Here is a 24,801-nt window from a genome sequence, read left to right as displayed (position 1 = left end):
TTTAAGCATAATTCGAGTTTAATATTTAAAATAATGAATTGGACACAAATCTACTCTTCGAATGATGACGTTGAAAACAGTTTTTCGCCAGCCTGATTCTGTAAACAATGTCGTTCTTTATGAATATTCTTATATGGCAGATCGTTCAGATATTAACTTTAAAAATACCATAAAGAAAATGTTAAATAGGTATAACTTTAAAAAGACGATAAACATCGAATCCGCTCAATAAACGCATTTGTTTTATTGTGAATGTTTGTCTGTGTGTTTCATAGATTCTACTTCACTGTTATGATTAACTGCTGAACTGATTTCTAATACAAACAAGAGGTTATCTTTAGTCTAAAATTCATATGAGAATCAGGTATATAAACTAACTCTTTACATCAAACATTGTTCACAAAACCTGGCTGGCAACGAAAAACGAAAAAAAAAAAGATTAAAACGAAAACGAAAAAAAAGAATGGCACGAAAAAAAATAACGAAATTCAAAAAAGGAACACCGCAAAGCGCGCTCGCATGCCAGTGCGATATTTACGTGTTTGTGTCGCAGAGCGGCGACAGCGGCCGGTAGCGGCCCACGCGCTCGCACCCCGCGCCTACAAACGGTATTATCAATGTATTATATTATGTTTTATCTTCTATTACACTTTAAAACATACACACATATTAATTATTAGAGACAAAAATCGTAATAGAACGCGTTTTTTTCGGACCCGGCGTTTTGCGAATTTACAGCGAGTGTCGTCACAGACGTTTATACGTTTTTAGGTAAGACTGAGAGTCTTCTTTATTTCCTTTCTTAGTTTATTAATAAGAAATGTTACATTAGTCAGCCTGTGACCACGCTCTCCGTAAAATGCTGTGTGAGCACACCTCTAAAAATGGTGCGATAAATCAAGTTTGGTTGTGAAAACCACCAATCCACTTTCTTTTAAATGTTTTTACGTCAAGTGAGAAATTAAATTACAGATAGTTTTTAATATTACAAATAATCGGAGTCCATTGATTATGAATTCTCGCATTTTGGCATAAATTTAAGACACATTTCTAATCATAACTGTTTCTTCTAATTTTGGGAAATCTATGGCTATAAGCCAAATAATTCGTTATACGTAGAGATCGTTTATTCTATCATACTTCATTAATATACGCTCAGTTCCAACTATTAAGATACGGAATGTACTATAAGTAGTACATTCCGCAACGCCTTGTACCACATTGCTTATAAAATATTTTTATGTGAAGCTTTGTGATACTTAGTAATCTAGAAAAACTACGCGATACGCTAAACGAATAACAATAACACTAAATCATATCACATGTATTAATTTCCTTTATATTTTATAACAAAGATTGCAAAAAGAGGCAATTCTTAAGCAAGTACAATTAAACGAATCCTCAGAAAAGTTGAGTCAATTTTAAATAAAAATTAATACACATGATCCGCATCTAACACATAACTTGAATATATTTACAACATAATATAAGCAACGATAACCGATAAATGGGTGTAACGAAACTAAAACTAACTCCCTCTTTAAGAGCGACACTTTACACTAATGTACAGAAATAATATTGATTTAACATTAATATTATATATTATTTATCGTGTGAATCTGTAATTTCTATTGAAAACCAATCTAGCAGGCTTGGTTTTACGTCAAAACAAAAAGGTCATCGAATCATGCGCGTCACACGACAACATATCATTTTCATACGAAAAATCATAACCAGCCCTTCACGGATGAATGTACAGATACCCGCATAATACATATAAAAACGGGGCAAAAATTATCAACAGTCGTGTTTATTTTTCTTTTTCCTACTCTCACCAAATTTACCGCTAAACTCTCTCCACGATGCTCTCATGTCTCCTAACGATAATCTAGGTTTCGACCGCTTTTCATCCGACATTGACTGATCCGAGCCAACTTTCGGCAAACTACCCTCCGTAAATTTTTCATCGTCCAGCAATCTACCCTCGAAATATTCATTTTTAACTGTTTCTTTATATATGTGTTCGTTGTATGTATACGAGTAGTCCATCGCGGAGAAATTTGGTCTGTTTCTATCGAATTTGTAACCGATACAATTGCACGAACCGTTCAAGCAAGAGTCGCACGATTTAGTACTAACATTACTCGCGGTCGACTTGAAAGACACCGTTTTACAGTCGCACTCCATTTCGTATGGGAAGTTAGGGTTCAATTCACTTTTGCAACTACATTTAAAATCAGTGCTTTTGAAACTGTCATTTTCTACGTGATTTATCGGCTTCAATTTGAAATCGTCGCAGCTATTCGTGGTTTCCGATTTACAGAATTCAGACGCGGTACTGACGTCAGATTTGAACGACTTACTGTCGCTCACGCTCTGTTGGCCGACAGCTTTGCAACACTTATAGTGTACAGGTTGCTTTAACGAACTATCGGTGTTGCTGTGAAAACTATCCTTACACTTGCAGCTATCTCGCGAATCGCACTGACAGATAGAATGAAACCGATCGTTGACCTTGCACGCGTCGCAGTACACGTGCGCACCGTTACCTTCCGGCTGAAAGCAGGCTTCATCGAGTTCCTGTGTACATTGCACACAATTGGGCTTACACGGTTCCGTGTACAGATTCACATCAGTAACTTGTACATTGCACGTGTTACAGTACAAATCGATCACTTGAGCGCTGCACGTCTTACAAAAGGTCCGCTTGTGCGTGCGGCGCGCGGGCGCTTGCGACGTCACGCACTTGTCCCGTGACGTCACGCGGTTGGCGCACGCCACGTGTGACGTCACGTGGTTCCCGCACTTGTCCGGTGACGTCACGTGGTCGCAGTGGGCGTGTGACGCGACGCCGCAGGTGGCGCAGGGCGCGTGCGGCGTGTCGCTGCACGAGAGCGCGTGCACGTGGGTGTGCTGCCCCGGGCGCGGGCAGGGGCAGGCGCAGGGGCAGGGGCAGGCGGGGCAGGGGCAGGGGCAGGCGCGCTCACCCGAGTCCCAGTGCGCGTCGGGCTCGGTGTCGGGCTCGGAGCACGAGGACGCGGTGGAGGAGGGCGGCGAGGAGGGCCGCGAGCAGTGCCCGCTGAACTTGGAGCTCTCCGGCTGCTTCTGGATTATTATCTCCACCTGGAATGCGATTGACCACTTAAATATTTGGACTAATTATTTTAATATTAAGCTGCTGCAACTTTTCGACTTATTAATATCTAATTATTTATAGAAACTATCAGATAGATCAGATACTAGTTTAAAGTATGTAATTGTACACAAGGTAAATCGTGTATAGGTAATAAAAAGTATAGTTTATCTTTTAGTCCACTATGAATGAATATCTGTGATTTCAAAACTTTCGATTAAAGATGTGAATAATAATACCTTAAAATCTGCACTGTACAATTTATGCTGCTTATCCTTGTGCGCGTCATCCAGCTCCCATTTGTTTAACGTCAACTTAAACGTTTCTAGATTTGGACCTGCAAGTTTTAAATACAATCTTTAGTCAATCATACATTGAGAGAGATTAAGTTGTGATATTTAAATTAATTAATATGTATAATGTTTACTGCGGCAATTTTTAGAAAAAACGTACAATTAGTTAAGATTTTATAAAAAAAATTGTTGAATATATTTTTATTTATTCATTCTTAATAAATGTATATATTTAAACTTACTGTCGTGCGGTGACGGCACTGGCTGCGAACCCACACAGGCGGTGACGAAGAATGTGTTGAACCTGTAATTTATCACTTGTTTCTTGAGTAAAAATAATTAGTTACATATAACTTATTTGAAGTAGAATAATAAAATTTACTCAGATATTAAAACATTATCTTTTATAATTCAATTATTTATGCGGTTATTTACGCTGAAAAAAATGATATCCGAAGATGTGAGTATAATTTTATACGTATGTACGCAATATGGATGTCGTACGCAGGTTGCGTGCTCGTTCACGCACGTATACATGTATCCATTTGCCTGCACGTGTACCACACATATGTATCTACGTGTGTTGTGTATGTATGCATGCATTTTTGACTGGCCGGTTGGCTTGGTTGGTGGTGACCCTGCTTTCCAAGCTACTGGTCGTGAGTTCGATTCCCACCCGGGGGAATGCGTGATGAACATAGATGTTTGCTCTGTGTCTGGGTGTTAATTATTTCTATATAAGTATTTATTTAAAATTATATATGTATGTTTATCAGCCATCTGGTGTCCACAGCACAAGCGAAAGCTTAGTATGGGATCAGATCGTGCCGTGTGTGAAAATTATCGCGAAATATTTATTTATTTATTTTTGTGTACACGGGTTGCTAGTTTGTCAGTTTGCTTGTACGTGTACCGCACACATGTATATTTAAATTTATTTCTTTATTTCGGGCAACAATTAATGTAGTTACAGTTAAAGGTCTTAATATAACTAAAAATTACGGCCCATATGAACTTACAACTACTCAAATACGTATGTATCTGTGTGTCACATACCACAGGTGGAAGAGGCGCTCCTTGCGCATCATCATCTTCTGCTTGGCGTACACGTCGAGCCGCACGTCCCCGCACAGCGGCGTGCACGACTGCGGCGCCACGCGCACCGCGCGCCCGCCGCGCCGCGCCTCGTGCGCGCCCAGCATCGTCTGCGACACGTACACATACTTTAGTCTAGGCAAAACTAGTTTGTCCTGAAATCGGGTTTAGCCGGTCACATATTCCCAATTTTGTGTCAGCTAAAATTCCAAAAGGCTCTTGGCGTCGTCTAATTAAAATTTTATCTTGAAAGTTAGTTGCTTTTATACATAAATGTATACAGTCATTTAGCAAAATTGAGGTTAAAAATCGATTTCGAAGCTCGCCTCATGAACGATTTATTTTTCTATTCTTTAAAAAATCGAATTTATTAAACGTTTGGATGCTATTATACTAAATATTAGATATTGTGATTCTCGAGGAAGGAATATAAATTTGTATATAGGTTTTAGACAAAACGGGAGAAGGGGCGGGTGGAAAGCTAGTAATTTATAAAGCCGGCAATTTGTGATTAATGCGAAGCATATACAAAAAAGGTTTGTTTCAAAGTACATCTTAGCTAGCTATTAAAATCGTTTTTCAGTAGATCGACACTAGTGTCAACGGTGCGCATACACATCATCATCTGATCAGTGCGCAAGCGCATACGGCTAGGTATATTGAGTCTTACAGAAATTAAGTACAGTCCGTTTATAATGAACCACACACAAACGTGTTAACCAACGACCATTTGCATGTATGTATGTTAAATACAGTCCGTTCATAATGTAGCTGTGTCATATAAAAGTGACCACCAACAACCCCCTGTATATATGTATGTACTATGTATGTATGCCTGTATATACGTCTGTATGTGTGTATGTGTGTACGTGCGTCACCTTGAAGCTCGGCTCGGCCTGCGCGACGGTGATCTCGAGCGTGCAGTGCGCGGTGAGCGCGGGCGGCGGCGACATGAGCACCTCGCGGATGTGCACCTTGCTCGCGCTGTACCGCAGCCCCGACCGCACCAGCGCCGCGAAGTACTCCACGTAGCGCCGCTGCGATGGGATCGTTACGCCTGCCGACACGATATGTTGTGTTACAACCTAGTATACATTAATCTACGTCATACTTACTTTTATCGTTATTTTGTGTTTCTGTTTTGGAGATATGAATGTTAAAATTTGGTTAATGGAACTACTAATGCACGGAGGCGGGCGTCGGCACCTGTGCCGCAGCTTATTTAAGCTTTTATGGGTGCCATCGTGCATAAAGTTTTTGTAATGTGTTGTTGTGTTCCAAATAAACAATTTTGATTTGATTTGATTTTGATTAATCCCCTTTAGTGGGGAAAAGTAGCCCAAAAAGTCTTGATTCTCATATAAAAAACATAATATAATAATTGTTATTACCAGATGAAAAACATAGGACAGGAACTTAAATGTGATAATAATTTAAAACATTTCAGAGAGAAAAAAGTGAGAAGGAAGAGCTAATGCTTACTGTTTTAACAACAGATTTAGTGTAGAAGTCGATCACACTCCGGTACAAACTGAGTTATAAATGATTTATTTCAAAATACGTCACACAGGTAAAAGTATTCACACAGTTTAAGGTATTTACTTTTGTCGGCTGTTCAAATCATATTCCATGAATAAGTTGTAGAAGCATATAACTGATAGATAAATAGACATTCGCATTCGATAGTATGATATAATCTCTATATTATATCATAATCTATTTTATCTATTTACCTCATATTTAGTAAATATACATAAAAACGAACCTTTCTCGTCGTGTGTCCGCTTAGTGCCGTAGAATTTGAGCGCCTCGTCGGCCGTCGCTTTCTGCCCGCTGTATAATAAGTAACAGCATACCATTGTGCCTGAAAAGTTTTTATTTGATATTAATATTTTGCTTTTATTATTTTTCACTTATTAAAATTATCTTATATTGTAAGGTTTTCTCATAATTTATCTCTAGTTTATATAGGAAAATATATCCAATTCTTATTATATTTTACGAATATTAAACTGATATATAAGGATCTTACGTGAGTATTTTTTACTATTTCATATTGAAATTAAAACAACAATACAATCATTAATCATACAATAAGTAATAGGTAACACACATATTAAAAACACGTAAGTAATAACAATTACTATTTTCGACAAATAAAAAAATAGAATAATTAACAGCGGATATAAAAAGCCGTAATCTTAATCAATCAAGCATAAATAATTTATAACTGCAACAGTTTGCATACAAACACTCCGGTTTCGATTAATTCAATGATTTATTGTAGACTGCAGTTCATTAAGATTTTTTTATTGATACAAGTGTAATAATTATGTTAGATATTATCAACTGAATGAAGCAATTTTAACTGACCTACATAAAAAAAAGAGTGTGTGTACTTATGTACACGCGTTAGAAGTTATACTTCTTTGGCGTATATGGAAAAAAATACTAGGATATACAATTTGAACATAGTTATAAATTTTCATACCACCTAGAACTAACTTCATGCTGTTAAATTTAGGTATCGGTGTGCGCTCGCATCGTAAAAATTCACTCTCATCATTTTTCTCCATCGCGCCAAAAGAAGTATAACTTCAAAAACAGGTTGTGTATAATTATTTTATTGCATCCTTAAATAAGTATAGTATTTACTTCTTTTCACTACCAAATTGTTATAGTAATTATAAATGTAGTATTACTTTATAATATAGAGGTAGCAAATTAAATAGGATTTACGATCATGCATTTATTTACTCTACTCATTATTCTTCAAATTCAGAGAAAATTTACCAACAATTAAATTCTGTTGCGTGGTTATTGTACTTAAAATTACCGGTCCTTTGCAAAAGTACTGTAAACGGTCATTCAAAAATATAATTTTCTTTAAATTTTCCACACAAAGACCATTAATAAAAAACACACCCAAACTGCTGTACATTAACGCCCCTAAAAAAACCCCGAAAAATATCCCGTAAACGTTCACCCTTTCTGCGCCTTTCATCCCGAATAGCTACACGCTCCTTTATTCCCCTGAGGGCAAAAACTGCGAGCACAATGAGTCCCTTTTTTTCAAAATTTACGACCGCAAAAGTCGCCACCGCGGCGGTTATTCGGCCAATTATGCGTCGTAAAGAAATTTCGCAATTACGCCCCCCGAATTTGGGGTCCTTTTTGTCTGCACCACAATAGCTCTCGGTTCAAAGGAGACGCAATACGTTCACGTATAATTTAGCCTTAACCTTTGTTGCCAAACGCCGCGCGAACTATTATGCCCGGTACGCAATCTCCGATAAATATCGGGAATGAGACCCCAAAGTATCGAATATGTTTTAATATTTATGAGACTGGCTTGTGCTAAAGTCTACACGTGTTAAATATCGGTGTCTAGCATCTTGTCAGCTATGAACAGATATGCTAATACTTTGCTGCTAACAAAGACGGTAAATGCGGAGTTGTTTTAATATGAGCTACAATGACTTAAGCGACACAATGGGTATTCTGTGATCTTTTCAAAAGATTGATCGTTTACCGGGGTGAATATCAGGTGAAAATTTCACATTTTTTTGCTTTATTTACGTGTCTTTTTATTAAATCGCATCGTTTTATTAGCTTTTAAACAAGAAGTATAAAAGAAAGGACAAAGCTTGGCCTAATTGGACCAAAACAAACTCCCATTAGCAAACAAAAGTCAACAAGTCCAATACATAACAAACGCATTCGTCCAAACTATACAAAACAGCAACAGAATTAAACCATCCACAATCAACATAATAACTTGTAATACTCGAGCAGAATAAACTCCCAGGAAATGAATGAAATAGTTAATTTTGCGCCCGCATGCGAACAACAAAGGTGAAATGTGGGGAAATTGAAAATTCGCTCTTATCTATTCAGACGTTGATTGTATACCTGCACGGGAGTGGCTCGCGAAAAATTTATATTTCACGTTGCAATGCTTTGTAAGAGGGATTCATCTTGTTGACTTTAGTGCAGATTGTTGTATCCAATCTCTATTTCGATGAATAGGCTTTAAAGGATACATTTTATGTTATGCTATTAAAAGGAACATTAAATCCATACTAATATTATAAATGCGGAAGTATTTCTGTCTGTCTGTCTGTTACTCAATCACGCCTAAACTACTTTTTTTTATTATAAATAGATGGACGTTTGACCGCTATCCTGCCTGATGTAAAGCAGTGATGCGATCTATTTATTCACTGAAACAATTTGCATGAAATTTGGTATGGAGATATTTTGATACCCGAGAAAGGACATAGGCTACCTTTTATTGCGAAATATGTACCACGGGCGAAGCCGGGGCGGACCTCTAGTAGCATATATTTTTTTGTCTCTACGTTACTATCGCCTCACGCCTGGTGCCTCTTTTTAATTTATTTATGCTGCAAAGACCATGTTCTGCATTTATCTTCAAACTAGCGTTAATTTAAAGCTAAGATTAAGTTGTTTCTATGGGGATGACAATATCACTGCAAAGTGCAAACAAATCCTCTCTTCTAAAAATAATGATAAAAATGCTCCTCTTTTTTACTTGCACTTGACCATGATTTGTCAATTTTCTGACAACTTCACCATTCAACAAACATCTTCCATTGCCTTATCCAGAGAATATAGGAATATTCTATCTAGCTACATCTGTTCTACGCAGTTATCCCCACCTGTCCTGCCCTTGCCCGCCTTGCAGTGCACGGCGGCCACGTTCCGCGAGTCGGCGTTGAGCCACGAGTGCACGTCTTCACAGAACGGCTGGATCAGCTCGATGTTCGGCGGCGTGTGGTCTTCGAACGCGTATCGCACCACCTGGAAATTTGGAGCGGTTCGTTATTAACTATGATTTGAAGGAACATTGCAAATTGAATAAAATTAAAATAAGATATAGAAGCGATCATTAAAGGAAACTACATTCGCTTCACTAGTTTGTAATCCAATATTCTAAAATGCAGTTCCACCATTAAGTAACAATACAAAGTATGTATAACTTAAATTAGTTTAGATATTTGTAACTTAAAGTGATAGGACAAACTAAACAACATTATCAGCATCTGCTAAGACGCATTTCGCACTTACATAAGAATACGCTACTTCCTAATCTACGCACAAAATTACGATGCTAATATAGTTCCTCAGTCGTCGGTAAATCGTACGCGTAGATAAACTGTCATCGATCTATACAGTGATAATAACGTAAGATCTGTCTAGAAAATTAGCACCTCCATACCATACATAACCACAAATCATCGATACCCGCCAATAAGCTATCGTGCAACCCAAACCGCCAGACCGTCGCGTCGGACGTGCGAATGCGGTTACCGCTAACGCGCCCGTTCGCAGAAATTGCCTTTTGAATCCTGCGTGGAAGTCTGCGGTCTGTTACATTGTGTAATATGGTCATATGGGTGTCAAGGGAGAGCGAACATCCGCTATTATAAGTCACCTTTATTTGTTAAGGATATAAGCTCGTACAAAGTTGCGCGAGCGCGTACTTTGGACGTCATCAAGGCGTTCGGCAGTTTATGTCATCGGCATCGGTGTGTTCACGCGAAAATTGCGCTAAGTAGGGGAATACTAATTACGTCAAAGTGAAGAGGAAAGTCTATATGAAACTACATGCACGTGTGCACATAGTTTTGTTACCTCTGTGTTTACTCAGCCGATTATTGAAATAGTGCAACTGAAACATAATTATTTTTAGTTTCGTACTCCATCATCGTATAATTGGTATACTATTTTTTCTTATAATTATGGCTTTTATAGTCTAACAGCATTAATAATTTATTAGTGCCGTTAAAGTTTGCCATTTTATTAGCGCAGCAATGCGATATAATTCGATAAATACCTACCAAAGGAAAAAGAAAGGAACATTGTTTCTGAATAGTTAATCTAAATTTCTCCACAAGGCTATGGTATAATTATGTGGATATTCATTTACCGTACTAATAGCTCAAAGGTCACAAGGTAAGTAGATATATTTAATTGTGAATCATAGAGTGAAGACATATAACGTAATGTTGGACACGGGGTATGCATTTCACATGTATTCCTGTGACATATATATGTCGTGGTCATATCGTAGATTTGATCATTTCATGATATGAGTGGCCATTTCACGAAATGGTCGCATATCGTGAAATGGCCAACATAGTTTGATCAGATCGTTAAATCGTCAACGTTTCACGATTTGGTCATCCACATTTGACCAGATCGTATAAAATATAAAGAGTCCATATAATATTAATAAATTTCAGAATAACTATATCCTAAAAATTTGTTTAATGTCATTTAAGTTAGTGCCGAAGCAGCGGCCGGCGAATGCCAGAAGCGAATCGTTTTTGCAATAGAAAACAATTAGGTTAGGTTAGGTTACACTTTGATAAACAACGCACGAGCCGAGCGAGCAAAGCGAGCGTGCCGCGGCAGCGGCCGGCGAGTGCCAGAAGCGGATCGCTTTTTAAAAAACAAACAATTATAATAATATAGTAGTAGTTTCTTAAATTATTTTATTTAAGTCGCATTTTTTCTAAAATACATATAAGATATCCACATTTTCCATAGTACTCGTACCTCTTCGTCGTAAATTCTTTGCTATGACTTTCTTCATAATATTGTTATTAAACGAAATATGAAGTTTGTAACTGCGAATAATTTAATTTTCGCCAGCGGCCGCCATCTTATCACATAAACACAGAGCTTGCAGCGCCTCTACCAACGATTAATGTAACTATTTTACGATATGATCAAATAATTTTGGTCATTTCATGAAAAAACCGTGCGTTAATTGGCCATATCGTGAAACGATTTCTTATCATTGATCTGCCCAAACCACATCATGATGTGGCCAAACTAAATTGGCCATTTCACGATATGCGACCATTTCGTGAAATGGCCACTCATATCATGAAATGATCAAATCTACGATATGACCACGACATATACATATTACGTAGCTATTTTCTCATGGTAAAAAAAAATACAAAACTTCCAAGCTTTCAAGATTTTTTTAAGTATCCCATCAGGCAAGTCAAACAGTGTATAGTACTTATGTAAACCGATGGCCCCTGTCCGAGTCCCGTGGGCGTGATTTCATAAAATCTCCACAAACGGCGTCCGCGGTCACGGTCGGGTCGTGTGACGTCACCGTGGACGCACCGGCGACGACGTCGTCCACGGATGCAGTGCTTTAGTAACTAGTAATTGCATTCGATCTCGTCATGCACGAAGCTGGAGAATTCCTTCGCTTCAACGGTTTGGCATCTCTACAACTACCTAAAACCTAGTCGGACCGAATATTCCATTCGACCTAAAATTCTTTTTACATCGCATACCTAGCTCAAATCATACTAAAAATGTCTCTTAATAAAGCTTATTATTTTATTTTGTTAAACCGCGCTAGCTCGTAAATACTAAATAGTAAATACCAATCGTACTCAGAAAAATACTTTTCTATTTTATTATCCAAGATTGTATGATAAATAAAGTATAGGATAAATACCATCACGCTATTGACCCGTAGGGGGTCGAGCAAAAAGAAAATCATTGAGAACAAAAGCTTTAACGGTTGAGCAATGGCAGTGAGACGGCCGCGGCGCGGCGGAACAAACCACGACCAAAAAACACTAGTTTTATTTCATGTAACTTAAACGGACGTGTATTTAAAATATATATCAACCCTGATATGGCCAGATGTTGCGATTTCTCTGACTGATTCATGCTTATTAATTTTCACTATTCCAGAGACGAAACAAACTCATTAATAATTTATGCTCTACCAAACCAAAGTATGTACTGTGTACCTTGTATCTCAGTATTGAGACCTCCGAGTAAGATAAATTTTAAGGGAACCATTAAAAAGGGCAAAAGAGTGCGAAATTTACTACAATCTCTACACAATAACAAATTCTCCGAGGTCCGAGCGATACATTTAACAAAAACATCCAGCGTCCAATGATCGCCGTGCCCAAACTACAGGACCAAAAAACATAAAAGATAAAAAGGAAAGGTACCCGTTTTTACCTGAGCCAACCCAAATCGCTGCGACAAAAAACCGGAAGATATTTTTTTCTACAATCTCTCTTACGAAAGCACCAGGACTGGACCTGTTTTATCATTTAGCGTTCATTTTATGAGAGGATAATCAACGTTCTCATGCATTTGTTACAATTGGTTACGTATGTGCATTGTGCATATTATAGCGACATTGCTGGTTTTTATATTTTGATATTCCATTTATCTCTTACAGTAAAAATTGTGTATGTTTAAAACATCGTATATTTTCCTATTCAACACTACCACAAACGAGAAAGCTTTTGAGAACGGATGAATGTTTACATGATGTTGTTATATTGTTGCATATAACTCCAATCCCTTTCTATGATGTATAGGTCTACCAGAATCTGATGGCATATTTATATTTGAGAAATAAAAGATTTTCATGTGGCAACTTATTTGACAACTATCAAATTGGTTGTCAAATTATTTGTCTTTTTTGTAGTTGATGAATAATTTTTAGGATTTTGTCTAAAAAAATCTTCGAAAATGTCGAAAAAGCCGCTGCGATCACAAGCAAGATGTGTTGTTTATAATGTGTATAGAAAAACATTCGATGAAGAAGGGTCAAACACATCACAATTTTCAATTTTGAAGATTTTATTGGTAAATTGGACTTACCCGTTTTGATACTTTAAATTAAAAAATATTGTATGTAGGTAACTATAATATTGTTCGTTGATTAGAATATAATTTTATGAAAACTTATTACAGGAGTTTCCAATACGGCTATTCTTCAAGTCCAAGCTGTCCAAGTCAATTTTATAATGTGTGTATCTGTTAATACTTACGAAAATAAACATAGTTTTATTTTATTTTATAAAAAATTATAAGCAGTTTTGATCTACATTATCATTATATATCGATATTTTCACATGGCATACTGTTAATGAATATACAAATATAGGTATGTGTAAATAATAATAATATATAAAAATCAATGCCACTTTTCGTTGTAATTCCATAACTCGAGAACGGCTGAACCGATTTCGATAATTCTTTTTTTATTATATTCCTTGAAGTACGAGGATGGTTCTTATGTAGAGAAAACGTTAATATGTACCACGGGCGAAGCCGGGGCGGACCGCTAGTAATAATATATAATACCTGTATAAAAGTAATATGTATAATTATTGTATATTATACATGTAAGTATGTACCTACATAATATTAAATGGATATCTCATTATTAAGTACAGTATTGTCCACTTATGTAATGTGACTATATATATTGAGGACAAAATAAAAAATAAGCAGTATCAAGATCGTTCAGTCCATTTTCCCTAGGGTTGCACACTCAAAATTTTGATTTCCCTAATTGCCATCAGATTCTGGTTTACCTATACCACTCAAAACTATCAAAACCAAAAGTACTTCTATTCTACCCTCCTCAAAGCTAAAATACCCTGCAAACAAAGGCTCCGTAACTTCTCATTCAAGAAATCATGATTTTATGCCCATTTAAGAGCAGCAGACCTAACCCGTCTTTCACATTACACATCTATAGAAGATTACACCATTACACTTGTGGTATTCAAAACCCAATGCGCACACTTACCACTCCGAAGCATTGTAAACCACTACAGCAAGGGGGCTAAAACATTATGCAAGTATAATATTGCGCCCTCAGACAGCGATGGCCCTTCACAGGTGGATAACCTAACAAGCCCCCTCCACAGCCCTTTGCGTTAAAACGCTTAGACATTTCAAGGTCTACATTATGACATTGTTGACTTGCAGCTGTTTTCGAGATGAGGGAAATGCGATTGTGAGGAAATTCAGCGGAGATATTGTGTTTTAACCCAGACAGCGCTAAAAGGAGAGTTCTGTAGCTTAGTTTAATTTGTTGCCTTTCGATGTTAACTCCAAAGCTAGTACCTTCAAAGCTAACCTCTTTGAGTATTTCAATTAGGAAAAATTTGGATTCCCTCCCATCCCAACATTAGCTATGTTACATACAACAACAATAAACATAGATTAGAGCGCTAGCTAAAGAGACACAAAGAGCTTATTCATATTTCCTTTCCCTTTACGAAGTAAAAACCTTTGAATCTACCCAATCGACTAACAGCCATTTCATTTATTTGATTAAAATACACATTTTCTCCGAATAGATCTTGTACTTGACAATTATTTGAGGTACATTAGGATAATATTTAAGATATCAGTACGATTAAGATGGCTCAAGATAGCTTTTATCTGAGAAAACAGAACCGCCTTTCGGTCGAATGGCCCGGATAAAACCGTCTTGATAAAAGTACCTGGGATATACCAAAAAGGCAATTTAAATATTTCTCTTTAATAACTGTACTTAAAGTAAAATCATATTTTAATCAAGTTGATTCAAGTGTTATGGAAAACCTCACGAAAAAGATTTCACAACTATTTCAATATTTGAATTTTCTCCCAGTCAACTGACAACCCTTAAAGCCTTTATTTCTAATTCTACTTCGGATATAACATCTATTAACAATACTTTGAAAAGCTCAACTGCCGTATAAAGAAAGCGATCAAACCGTCAGAAAAAATTATTTCTTAGAATCTCAATAGGATCACCCTACACAAGAATACATAGAACCACATAAGTAACATAATTCACACCATGGCAACCCACGGCACATAAAAATAAAACATTACCATACGTTTCAAATCTAATTTCGTTTAACGTTGTCGCCTTCGCGGGGCTTCCGAGATTGATTCGCAGAGGCTTTATCTACAAGTATACTGTACTATAGTGCCGTAATTACTCGGTAAGATTCCGTCCATTCAATTATTACCTCATTAGGAGCGTCGCGCTAAGGTTAAAAGGTTTTCGTTTGTTAATGACCTGAAGAGCGTGATATTCTAATGTACTTATGTTTTATAGATAGATAGATGTACTGGCTGATCAACTGTACATCGTGAGCGTGGATAGCGTGATTTTTCTACGAATGGCAAAAGAAAGTCTGTTTGTACTGTTCAATACCAAATGGTAAACCATATCATATTAAATTATCATATTAACTACACAAATTGTTTCAAAAATAGCCTTATATAAGCACAATAACTTCCATGGATTTATGATTAAATTTCTTAAATTTGTTTAAATTTCATTGTTAAAAACAATTGAAAAATGTTAACAACAAAAGTCACTTGTCGACGTAGTAACCATACGCTTATCAGAGTAAATTTATTTATTTCTGCTCATTTTACAAACAAACATCCTGCATTCACATTAAGAGGGATTACTCTTGTAATTCTCCTGTTAGAAGGGATCAAACGACGATAGTTAATAGAAATAATACCCTTTTTATGTTATCTCACAGTACAGTAACTACTCTTGCATAATTGCCGTGTCCTTAGAAATTATAATAAAAATAATATAACAAGCAGACTCAAATTACGTTTTCTTCATTTAATGAAAATTAATTACTCTAACCTTTGTACGTACCATTCTAGTTTTTGCATTACGTCATCAACAATTACACTACAAAGGAAAAGAATTTCTATTAAATTCGAAATTGAAGTCTTAATTCCTAGAATTTTGTTTAGCACAAAAGCTCTCGAAGCTACCTGAATCGCAGGAATTTCAGCGCTGAATCCAACTTTGATCCTAAAGGTTAACTCGTCTACGCAAACGGGATATAGCGGCGCAGTGATAATACTATCGGACTTTGAAACTAGACATTAAAGCAATTAAATTATCGATTATTGATAACGCTTGATTAAGCGCGGACGGTAATAATTATTCATCCGTCCGTTCTCCGTGCGGTTTATTTTAAAATGGACATTTAGCATCGACCGCAAAATTTATTGACCGAGCACTGACGTCGGAAGGGATAGATATTGCAACTTACACGGAGTATAATCGTTAAACTGAGAACAATTTTCTATGCGCATTCGAACTATTTAACAATCTATCACCGGTTGGAAAGATTGCCTCTACCGAGAAAGCCCGGCAAGAAACTCGTGTAGCGGTGTGACTAATATTTCTGAGAACCTTGCTTTCCAGAAACAACTTAGATAACTATTATTAAACTATCTTCCTCGCATTCATAAAACGGTCATTACATAATATTTGTTAAGCGGATAATTTCAGATATTGTCATACATACGTAATTATTTATCCATTTGATAACTTGAGGAACATATCGCCAAATATTGGCTTGCTAAAAATAGTAACTGCAAATACTTCGACGGTCGTGTCCTTATGCAGTTGACCGGGGGAAAAGTTCACTACAGAAGCCAAGAGCAAAAAAGACAAAACGTGGAGCGAAATGTAAAAGCCATTTTACAAGAAGCTAACTCGAATAGATAGTCGCAAGTGCCTTTATCGCCGATAATCACAATTCCTCGATTGTCTCTCGAACGGTCGCTGCATTGGACCCGTGATATGACAATATGGCACGATGCACTATCACCAAAGTGTACGATAATGTATCTTGGGCTTATCGGTGAAATTTCGCGACACAAAACCGTGACGCAGCGCAGGATCGACGTTTGATTGATGCTCCATTTTACGAAATATCATAATCGACGCAGAGGATTTGCCGTGTCCTAGTTTTTTGCTTTGAGAATATTATCTTCTTTATAGTTCAAAGTTTGAAAGTAGTGTAAATCTTTTGACCTGCACTACCATTCGATTTTTAGGCATAAATATACATAATTAATTGTGCGTATTTTGCATATTGGTGCGATCTCATTACACATCTACCTCTACATATTGTAGTACATTTAAAATTAAAGCATTCGGTAATGCTTTAATTTAGTTACTAAGATCTACTGAGTATTCAAACAGTGGTCAATTTAGCCAATCCATACTAATATTATAAATGCGTAAGTAACTCTGTCTGTCTGTCTGTCTGTTACTCAATCACGCCTAAACTACTGAACCAATTTCCATGAAATTTGGTATGGAGATATTTTGATACCCGAGAAAGAACATAGGCTACTTTTTATCCCGGGAAAATGACGCAATCCCGGAAATCCCACGGGAACGGGAACTATGCGGGTTTCTTTGACTGCGCGGGCGAAGCCGCGGGCGGAAACCTAGTAACATATAAGTTTGCAATGTGTCGTGTTCTAAACGGCTTATTTCATCTCGAAACACAAATATATCAGCACAGATTAGATAACTACACAAAGACTTAAATACAGTAGTATCCTTGCTCGAGGGGTTACTTATTACGATAATAATTTATAGTCACACTGCAGTAACGTCAATATCTAAGATACACTGCGATACGAGCGATATTTGTAAACAAATATTAATATATGTTTAAACAGACATAACGCCAATATCATAATTCCGAGTAAGGAGGTCGTATTTCGCGGAAACTAAGGACGGTTATTCAGCTGGCTTATCAAAAGCTGCGGTTTGGTCGAGGTAAGACTAGCGAGGTACACGTACCTTGACACGTACAGTGTAGGGACTCAATAGATGTCAGGTATAAATTAATTTGAACACGCCTGTGTTTCCAATATTTAGGAGGTACAATTTAACTTTTTTTTTTGTTAACGAATAGGTACGGTTCGTACTGGGATATCATTCATTCCTTGATTTTCATTAGCAACATTGGATTCTATTCCATCTACCATACACAGCATACACTTCACAATCCTCTATCTCCTCTAAATCCTCTAACTAACATATAACCGTAATACACCAACTATCAAAGATATAGTATATAATATCTTGCACATATCAGCGAACGCGCCACCACAGTCGCCCTAAGCAGTGATAAGCAATCGTCCTTATCACATAGGAAGGGCAGGCGGAGCGACGGCGTGTCTGCGCTTTCTCTTGCAACTGCTGATGTTAGGCGACAGCTATGCGATCCAAATAAGAATAGGATCGACTCAGCACCCGTAAAGGATAGCCAAGTAAATCGTTTTTTTCAAATGACATTTGCCACAAAAAGGTCATTGACGTTCCCATTCTTAGTTGGATTATGGCGTATGGCATGGCTTATCTTTCGAACGTGAATATGCCTCGATTGTTCTAAAAACTGGCTATCGTTAAGTGTTAGCGCTGCTTCCTGAAATGTCTCGAGAGATATTCGAAATCCTAACAATGCTATTATGTGCGAAAGATCGTGAGAATGTCAGGATGATCGTTATTCGTTATATCATTCGCGTAAAACTATTGAACTTATAAAAAACTATTAGGACAGCTATAAATTTACGTCAATAGAGAAGAATTAAATCCATTATTAAAATTTTGCTTAAATATGGTGAAACGAAACTTACTAATTCGACGATAAATGTAGGGAAATGGGCTCAAGATTTAAAATCTTAGATGATTAATAAGAAATACGGATACTTTCAGGCATGATTATCATCACAAGGGCACACACCTAAGGACATACATTTCGCAGTGCACGTGGACACACATATAATACAAATAATTAACTTAAACTTGACGCAATCAAGGTGCAATTACCGCAATCACTTATAGTTTAGTTATTTTCCAGGTACGGGCGTCGGGCGGTGCGTGTCATGTCCGACGATGCTACAATGTTGCATACACAAGTGGCCATATAAGTGTTGTCACGCTGTTCAATTCTCTGAGCTCGATCAATAGACGGACGGACTGTACGACTGTTGGCTTTATTTTCTTGAGTTGTATGCATTTTATTGTCATATTTGATGATGGATCAATTTTCTTTGTTTCTGTACAGTCAAGATTATAGGTACCTAGATGTTAAAGTGTCCTTATGTTTTCTACAATTGTTGGTCAGAAATCGAATTTCATTCTAGCCAATATATTTTAATATTAAAAATTAAAAATATTAAAAACTGGAACAAAAGGAAACAAGAGCAAGGAACATAGCCATTTAAGGAAACCACGATCTTTTCATTTTCCTTCCCGTCTTCACCATCCTAGTTATTAAGTCATTTGCGGATTCACGTCAAACAAAACACCTCTTTCCTCTTATTAATAAGATGACGAAATAGATTTATTTTGTGTGCCTCTTACATTAAATCTAAATACCAACGTAATTGATTACCTCAGATTATTAATCGTTTGAATTAACAATAATGACGTCACAATATGGCGCTGAATCGACCCTATTCTTGAATCACTTAGGACGTTAACCAAATGACCGATGCAGATTGCAGGTGTCACCTAGCGCGTCACCAGAATCCTTCACTTGAACACAAAGACAACAGCATTACAGATTACAGAACAAAATTTATTGTACCTACTGTGGAAAGAAAGGGAAGTGTGAACTGAGACTTGAAGTCAGGATTTTGTTCATAGTATCTTGAATAATATTTCAGGACAATTTTCACACACGGCACGATCTGATCCCATACTAAGCTTTCGCTTGTGACATGGAAACCAGATGGCTGATAAAGATAAATATATATAATTTTAAATAAATACTTATATATAGATAATTAACACCCAGACACAGAGCAAACTTCAATTCATCAGAACTATGTTCATCACACAAATATTTGCCCCGGGTATGGGAATCTAATCCACGACCTCTGGCTTGGAAGGCAGGGCCACTACCAACCAAGCCAACCGGTCAGTCAGAAAATCGCCTATGCATTATTTACGGATACTTCGAATATATCATTTAAGTTATCCTCAATTTACACAAAATTACTAACACGTAATACAATTTATTTAGTTTGTTTAATGTACGGGAAAATCTTTTTTCCCTAATCGGTGTTTCCGTGTAGGTACGGGGCAGATAAAGTTTTAGGGAATTCGATGTTTCTATGAAATCTCATTGATGTAAACGTTTACAAATATGTTTGGGTATAACCGCACAATATCTGAACGAAATTAGATGGAAATACAGGAAAAAATTCAGAGACAGAGAAACTCTTTAGCAGTAACAGGAACAATGTCACGGACGACGAGTCTGCATTAATGTTGTAAATGCGAAAGTGACCACTTGTTCACCAAAGATTGACATAAATATCTTTGAAAAGACTTCTTTTACACTATTCCAGTAAACAATACATTCTTCCAACCATGTCATACGAGTCGATACACGCGCAAAACACACGCAGAATACATTTACTCCCATTGTTTTATAGACAGTCACTTTTCCGTACGAACGGTCTAGTCTGACTTTCTGACTCATAATACAGTTGTATTATATGTTAATACGTCAAATACGTACGTGTGTTATGGCACGGCAAAAAAATAAACTTTATTACGAACCTCATTATGCAACCTTATGTAAAGGACCTTTGAAAGACATTGGGCGGTTTTCAACTAGATGCCAACGACACGACATGACAGTATTTATGGGCATTAATTATAAAAATATATGATAAAAAAATATATTACGCAAACAACATTCGATAGAAAGGATTTTTTTCTATACATATAATAAATCTGTAGAAGGGTCAATTCTGTACATTGAAAATATTGAAAAAATAAATACCAGGGGGTGTTACTGGATCGATACCAAACCCAAATATGTGATTAAAAAAATTTTTGTCTGTCTGTCTGTCTGTCTGTCTGTCTGTCTGTCTGTCTGTCTGTATGTGAAGGCATCACGTGAAAACTAACGGTTCGATTTCGATGAAACTTGGTATAATTATACCTTATTATCCTGGGCGTAAAATAGGATACTTTTTATCCTGGAAAAATACGTAGAAAAAAATTAATCTTATTTTTTCAGTTTTATCCATAGACGTTGTTCTGTAGAACCGCGAACACACGTTGCGTATTATTATTATAGGCCTAGCCGTATTTGGGTCCAATAGTATTTATAAGATGTCATTGTCAGAGTTACTCAAAATGGAGAAATAAACCATCCACGCGAAGACCGACATCCGCGCGGACGGAGTCGCGGGCGGACGCTAGTTAATTAATAAATGGCTTTTTTCACCATAATATGAATATTTGAAATATATCTCAGGGCTCACCGTGAGTCAACAAAACTCTATTCACCCATTCTGTCCTTTTAACTTAAAAATTTCAATTCAATACAATTTTATATACGTAGAGATTATATACAATAGTTCAGGAGCGTTACAAAACGACCTTCACCTTCTGTTCGAAACATATCTCAACCATTGTCCCCAACCGCGCAAGATGCAATGCGTCTTCACTGAAATAAGATGCATTTGACTCACACTTCTAATACGTCATTTTAGCACTTAAGCATCGCGCCATCGCGGCTGCCGTATCACCAACGTCTAGTGGAAAAACACCCACTGATCATAATAAATTACCCGATGCATCTAGCCGATAAATTATACCTTCAAACGGCACACGAACGAGGATATTTTTCAAATTTCTATTAACAAAACGATCGTGACTCGATAGCTCCGCGTCATCCGCATGGCAACTGATGAAATGGCATTTTGGTTTTATGCATTTTTTATCGCTATAGGAAGCAACCCGACGTCACTTAATTGGAAGTAAAATTCGCCGTTTGACCAACAATAGATATCATTGCATGCCAGACTAATTCGTATTTTATTTTTGGAAGCAATCAATTAACTGAACGAGGGGATTTTCTTCAAGTGTACGTACCTACGTACAAAATAAACAAAGAGAATAGTATATTTTTCTCTTCAATTACTCGTGAAAGCCAGGATTGGAGGCGTAACCATAAACGTTATCCCGTATCGCGTATTCCCGATTGCGTCAAAGCTTTATGTGCATTATTTAACTGTACTCCACGGCATCCGTTAAGTGTTTTTTAACCTCTACCGTTAAACTTGCCACGACACTTGTTAGTTAGAAGTTTAGCAAAAACTATAGAACCTATTAAACTACATCTTAATATATATAAATCTCGTGTCACAATGTTTGTCCTCAATGGACTCCTAAATCACTTTACCGATTATAATAAAATTCGCACACCATGTGCAGTTCGATCCAACTTGAGAGATAGGATAGTTTAAACACGTAGGTACCACGGGCGAAGCCGGGGCGGACCACTAGTCAAACTATATGTCCAGTAGACATTTTTTCCAGTTATCAGCTATTCAAAAAAATATCTAAGGAGAAACCAAAAATTTGTCGTACAATATCGCCAAATAAAGTATAATCAGAATGTTGTAATATCAAACTGAACCAATCTAATAAAGGGGTAATTTAATTCTCGTTAAGGAATTATAAAGTTATTACGACAGCTGTAGGTATAATTACTATTAAAATAATTGTGTTTGAAAATCTTTCCTGCTTTGAGAATAGTAAATGTATACTAGAAAAAAAATCGTTAGATTATTTTTGCACTTAGCAACCCGTGCCGTCCAAACATGTCGACTAAATTTAACTGAAACTTGAAATTACAGCAGGCCAAAAGAGCAAATCTTAGTCTATGCAAAATGTTGAAAGTACTAAAACAGAAATTATATTATTTATGCTTATACTTCGCGAGGTCAAATACTCAAATATAGGGTGCCTGACATAACATGATATACATAGTTATTAATTACTTGATTATCCTGGGATTTCTGGTAAGATTATATTGCTAAGGTCATGGAATAATTGTGCTGCCATGAGTGCGCACACGTATCAAATCAAATTTTCAACTTAACCAATATTCACGTAAGCGGGGAAAATTGTACCTACCGCTATATTGAATCAGACATGATCTTATTCGCAATCTACTTTCCACGCGACAAGCATTTGTAGGGAATTAGGCACTACTCAATACTCAATATGTAGGTATTCCACATCTATTGGATCAATTTTATTGTAAGTCATGAGCCTTCTATGTCCTCCCAAACCGAGGTTTTTTGCTAGCTTCTAAGCTAGATCTTCACACAAATTTAGACAAAACAAAGTATGTTACAAAGTACTCACCCTCTGATGAAACTTGGTCACGTCGTACGACCGCTCCGAGCACAAATTGTATATCTTGTAGTGGTCCTTGTGCATCTGCTCCAGGAATCTGTACACCTCGTCTATGTGGTTCCTGTACACGCCCTCCAGCTTCTCCGCGGGAAACCCCATCGCTATTAGCCTGTCCGTGATATCTGTGTACGCTCGTTAAGGAGGTATTGGTGAACACACGTATTAACAATATTTTAATGTAGTTAATAATTACAGGACGTTAATGTAAATTTAAATATGGACGTCGGACGATAAGGTAAATTTGTAAAGCGGCAGTGCCATTAATTTTATGTTCATATTAGCGTAGTTTCTTATTCAAATTATTAAGTAAAAACTGCGCTGAAAATAACTACGGGCTAGGTAAAAAATATACAACCTCGGTATTTATTTTAAAATTTTTATGAATCTACTATTGTAGATTAATTAATTGCATTATTTATTAGCAAGAAATGTAATAAAAAGCCAAGTTATTTTTGGGTGTGTGTAAAAAGTTCGTCCTTGGATAGACACATTAATTTTATCAGTTTAAAATAAAGAGGTAAGAACCATTTATAGATGATTGTGCAAATTATAAAATTGCAAAAGTAAGTAACATAAAAATTACCAATTTTACTTTATCAGTAAATTTATAATTTCATTGATAAAACTGTAGCTAAACTCGTTTGTCCTATACATAAAAATAAACTTTTGGGACGTGAGGTTTTGTCGAAAAGGTGCAATTAAGGTTGTCAAAAGTTTTTTGAAATGCATTTTGAAATTTAAAAACATTAAATGGCTTTAAAGGAGACAGAAATAGATCAGAACAGATATTAATTTTGTAATATTAGTTTCAGGATTCAACAAATAGGTGTTTTGTCGTGTCTTGTATCTTATTTACATAAATAACGCAGACGATTAAAAGGAAGTTTCGAAAAATACTTTTCTTTTAATCTAGGTATGCTACATTTTCCTAAACTAAGCTTTGGCAACCCTACTTGGAATTATGCATATATATAATTATTACACATATTTACGCAAATTGCGGAACGCTCGTGACTCTGTGGAAATTAGGATTTGAGTGCGAAATCATTGATTATTTACATTGTTGGGGTTCGTGTGTCGGCTAAAATATATCATGTATGTGCTAGTTAGTTAGGTTTAACCTCAACACTAAATTTACCGAAATAATGATTATTTTTATTGCCTATTTCTGTGATGCTAACTATAATATTGACTGAGGCAATACAATGACCCTCTATATTGTATTATTTTAGACATTTGAATGTAAGGATGACAAGAAAAGAAGTTTTTCTTTGGTTGGTTAATTAAAATTATTTATAGTAAGCTTAATATTAGTCAGGTTGTCTTTCCTGCCTTTTTCTGAAGATTTTAATAATTCAAGACGGAATATTGAAGTATGAAAAAGATGTATC

General features: G+C 36.4%; 1 protein-coding gene across 2 annotated transcripts in view; it reads right to left on the bottom strand.

The window, feature by feature from the left end:
* LOC123697674 (phosphatidylinositol 3,4,5-trisphosphate 3-phosphatase and dual-specificity protein phosphatase PTEN) overlaps window positions 1-24,801 on the bottom strand; it is a 54,643-nt gene that overhangs the window by 7,513 nt on the left and 22,329 nt on the right. Inside the window, exons 2-10 of one of the 2 annotated variants that reach the window (XM_045644186.1) lie at window positions 23,360-23,532; window positions 9,204-9,345; window positions 6,287-6,385; window positions 5,400-5,578; window positions 4,483-4,631; window positions 3,669-3,730; window positions 3,373-3,470; window positions 2,988-3,123; window positions 539-599 (exon numbers count right to left, since the gene is read on the bottom strand). In XM_045644186.1, coding sequence (XP_045500142.1) covers window positions 539-599; window positions 2,988-3,123; window positions 3,373-3,470; window positions 3,669-3,730; window positions 4,483-4,631; window positions 5,400-5,578; window positions 6,287-6,385; window positions 9,204-9,345; window positions 23,360-23,532 — 1,099 coding nt within the window. The remainder of the gene's footprint in view (window positions 1-538; window positions 600-2,987; window positions 3,124-3,372; window positions 3,471-3,668; window positions 3,731-4,482; window positions 4,632-5,399; window positions 5,579-6,286; window positions 6,386-9,203; window positions 9,346-23,359; window positions 23,533-24,801) is intronic. The other variant, XM_045644187.1, reaches the window with a different exon arrangement.

This window comes from Colias croceus, chromosome 15 (genome assembly GCF_905220415.1).
Source record: "Colias croceus chromosome 15, ilColCroc2.1".
Lineage (NCBI taxonomy): Eukaryota > Metazoa > Arthropoda > Insecta > Lepidoptera > Pieridae > Colias > Colias croceus.
Note: the sequence above shows the minus strand (reverse complement) of the source record. Positions and strands in the feature narration are given on the sequence as shown.